Source organism: Aureococcus anophagefferens (assembly GCF_000186865.1).
Source record: "Aureococcus anophagefferens unplaced genomic scaffold AURANscaffold_1, whole genome shotgun sequence".
In the NCBI taxonomy this organism is placed as follows: domain Eukaryota; class Pelagophyceae; order Pelagomonadales; family Pelagomonadaceae; genus Aureococcus; species Aureococcus anophagefferens.
The window spans coordinates 1,073,662-1,076,928 of NW_008705561.1; the positions used below are offsets into that span (position 1 = coordinate 1,073,662).

General features: G+C 73.8%; 1 protein-coding gene across 1 annotated transcript; it reads left to right on the forward strand.

Moving 5' to 3' along the window:
- Positions 1-193: 193 nt before the first annotated feature.
- Positions 194-2,510, forward strand: AURANDRAFT_60584 (expressed protein; the record flags this gene model as incomplete). The annotated part of the gene is made up of 2 exons (XM_009034037.1): positions 194-318; positions 1,271-2,510. 2 exons carry the CDS (start codon positions 194-196, stop codon positions 2,508-2,510), a joined length of 1,365 nt encoding a protein of 454 aa, XP_009032285.1.
- Positions 2,511-3,267: the final 757 nt, after the last annotated feature.

Genomic DNA, 3,267 nt, shown 5'->3' on the forward strand with positions numbered 1-3,267 from the left:
CGTGCCCGGCGGCGGCCCCAGGAGCAGGCCCAGGACGAACTCGCGCTGCGCCGCCGCGCGCCACCGCCGCGCGGGGGCGGCGACGTCGCACCGCCGCGCCGCGTGGCCCCGGAACGCCGCGGCGACGCGCGACGCCGCGGCGACGGCCCGGGCCGCGCGGGCCCGCGCGACGACGCCCCGCGCGACGGCGCCGATGGCGTCCGCCGCGGCGACGGCCGCCGCGAGGCGCCGCGCCGCCGCCGCGGCGCGCGCGCGCGTCTGCGCCGCGGTCGCGGCCGCGCGCCACGCGCGGAACCCGCGCGCGGCGCGCGGTCCCCGGTAGACGCGCGTCTGCACCGCGACGGCCGCGGCGCGCGCCGCGGCGAACCGCCGCGCGGCGACGGCGCCCCGGGCCCGCGTCTGCGCGACGAGGATGCCCCGGAGGAACGCCGCCTTGCGCGCGCGCACGAGCCGGCCCCGCGCGACGCGCTGCACGGCCTCGGCGTAGGGCGCCGCGCCCACGGAGATGAGCGACTCCTTCTCCGTGCGCTGCCGCTGCACGAGCGCCCGGAGCGCCTCGATCTCCGCCGTCTGCGCCGCGATCCACGCCGCCGTGAGCGCCTCCTCCGCCGCCGCGTTGGTCAGGAGGCGCTCGTCGGGCGTGTGGAGCTCGGGCGTCTTCGGGCGCGGCTCCGCGGGCTTCGCGGGCGTGATGTGGAACTCGCCCTCCGACGGCGTCACGCGCGGCGTCTCGCTCGCGTCGTAGTAGACCTCCGGCGTCGCGATGGACGACGTCGTGAGCTGCTTCATCGCGAAGGGCGTCTTCGTCGTCGTCTTGCGGGCGCCGCCGAGGTTCGAGAGGTCCGTGAGCGCGCTGCGGCGCGCGCTATCCGGCGTCGGCGGGATGATCGAAGCAACCATCTCGCGCAACCGGCGAGCTCGCGGCGCGTTTCGGCGCTTCACGTCGGGCGCGCGCGACTGGGACTGTGGTGCGGAACTATGGACGGTCGTCGCTGGTTCACGTCGCGCGAGCACGATCGCGACGTCCACTATTGCGGCGCCAAATCACAACTGCCTCTCGGAGTGGGGCAACAAGATGGCAACACAGCTGTACAGCCTCAACCTTGCCGAAGCCGCCGAAAGCGCTTCCGTGGAAGATGAGCTTGCGTGTAGCTCGACGCGCCGCGATCTGAGCGCACGAGACGCCGCGAACCTATCGCACGAGACGCGCGCCGCGAACTGATTTCACTTCGCCCGACCGCTGCCGCGGCGACACAAACCGCCTGCGCAGGATGCGCCTCGTCCTCTGCCTCGCGGTCGCAAACGCGCTCAACGTCGTGCGCGCGCCGCCGAAGACGCAGACCATGGGCGCCGTCGCCGCCTGGCACGCCACGCGCAAGAACGAGATCACGCGGCGCCTCGGGCGCGACGCCGTCGCCGAGCTCGAGGCGCCGACGCCGGCGCGCACGCTGTCGTGCCTCGCGGCGGTCAACGTCGCGAACGTGTACCTCGCGTCGGCGACGCCGGCGCTCGGCGGCCTCTGGTGGCTCGTCGTCGCGGCGACCGTCGGCGCGTGGTGCAGCCTCGCCCAGTTCGCGCTGCTCCACGACGTCGTCCACGGCGGCGCGGACGTCGGCGGCGCGCCGGGCGAGCGGCGGCGGTTCCGCGAGCGCGTGTTGAAGTATGGGAGCCAGCCGAGCGTCTTCGGCTACTGGCTCTACCTCGCCCTGGGCCACCTCAACCACCACGCGGCGACGGGCGACTTCACGGCGAAGGAGCTCTTTGCGTCGTCGGAGCTCGCGTTCGAGGACGGCGACCTCTTCTTCGCGTCGCACCGCCAGGACTCGCCCGGCGGCGGCGACGACGACCCGGCCTGCATCTCCATCGCGCGGGCGTCCTACCGCACGCTCTGGAACAACGGCGGCTCGGACCTCGCGGCGCTCGGCAACGCGGCCGCGTACGCGCTGTCGATGTCGCTCGAGCGCGCGGCGCTCTGCGGCAACGACAAGCTCGTCGCGCTCACGGACTCGAACCGCCTCTTCTTCCCGAACAAGCCCCCCGCGTTCCACGAGATGTGCGGGTCCTACGCGCGCGCCGCGGCGCTCGCGCAGTGCGGCGTCGTCGTTCTGGCGCACGGCGACCTCCGCGCGCTCGCGTACCTGCTCGTCGCGGAGACGGCGTGGCAGGTGCCGCCCTGGCCCGCGGCGTCCCTCTTCGTGAGCAACCACGGCGTCCACGACGACGGCGCGGGCGTCGGCGGCGCGGGCCCGGCGGACCGGCCGACGTACTCCGTCTACGGCGGCGGCCTCTTCGACGCGCTCTGCTTCAACGCCAACTACCACTGCGAGCACCACGACTTCCCCAAGGTGCCCCTCTGGCGCCTCCCGGAGCTCCGGCGCCGCGCGGGCGCCGACTTCTACCCGGAGTCGCCGCCGTGGACGGACGTCCTCGACGCGGCCTTCCGGCGCCGCGTGACCTACCCGAAGTGGAACCGGGAGGCCGTCGCGACGTCCGAGCTGTCGCTGCTCTAGCCTCCTTAAACCTATCCGCCGGCTTGGGTGCGGCGCGCCTTGTACGGACGGCCTTCGGGTGGGCTCGGCGTCGCCGACGCCGCAGCGATCGAGGTCAGCCAGCTGGCGGTGCTGTGTCAAATCCTCCTCGAGGAGTCGAGATCGAAACGCAGGTCCTCACGACTGACGCCGTCACTCCCCAACCCCGACGCCGCGACGACGCCCCGACGCCCCCCCGCCCGCCGACGATACAACATGTGGATGTCCCTCATGATCGTCATGTTGGTGGCGATCGGGTTCACGCGCCTCCTCTTTTTAGCCCTCGACCTGCGGGACGACTACGAGGCCTCGCAGACGCGCGGCGACGGCGCGTCCGTCGCGCGGCGGCGGCGGCACATCCACGAGCGCATGGAGTGCCAGGCGAAGCCCCGCCAGGTGGAGCGGATTGGCGAGGGCTCCGTGAGCGTCTACGCGCCGGTTGGCGAGTTCGTCGGCGGCCGCGACGTCGTGTCGTCGCTCGTCGACGCGATGCTCTGCGGCGAAGACACGACGGTCGACGCGCCGAAGAAGAAGACGGTCGCGTCGGACGCCGACGACGCCGCCGCCGACGACGACGACCTCGAGGCCGCGAACGTCGTCGCCGCGCTCTCGCGAAACGCTCCCGAGACGTCCGAGTGCTGCTCCATCTGCTTCGAGCGCGCGCCGAACGCCGTGTTCCTGCGGACCTGCGGCCACGGCGGCTGCTGCTACTCCTGCGCCGTCGACGTCTGCGCGACGT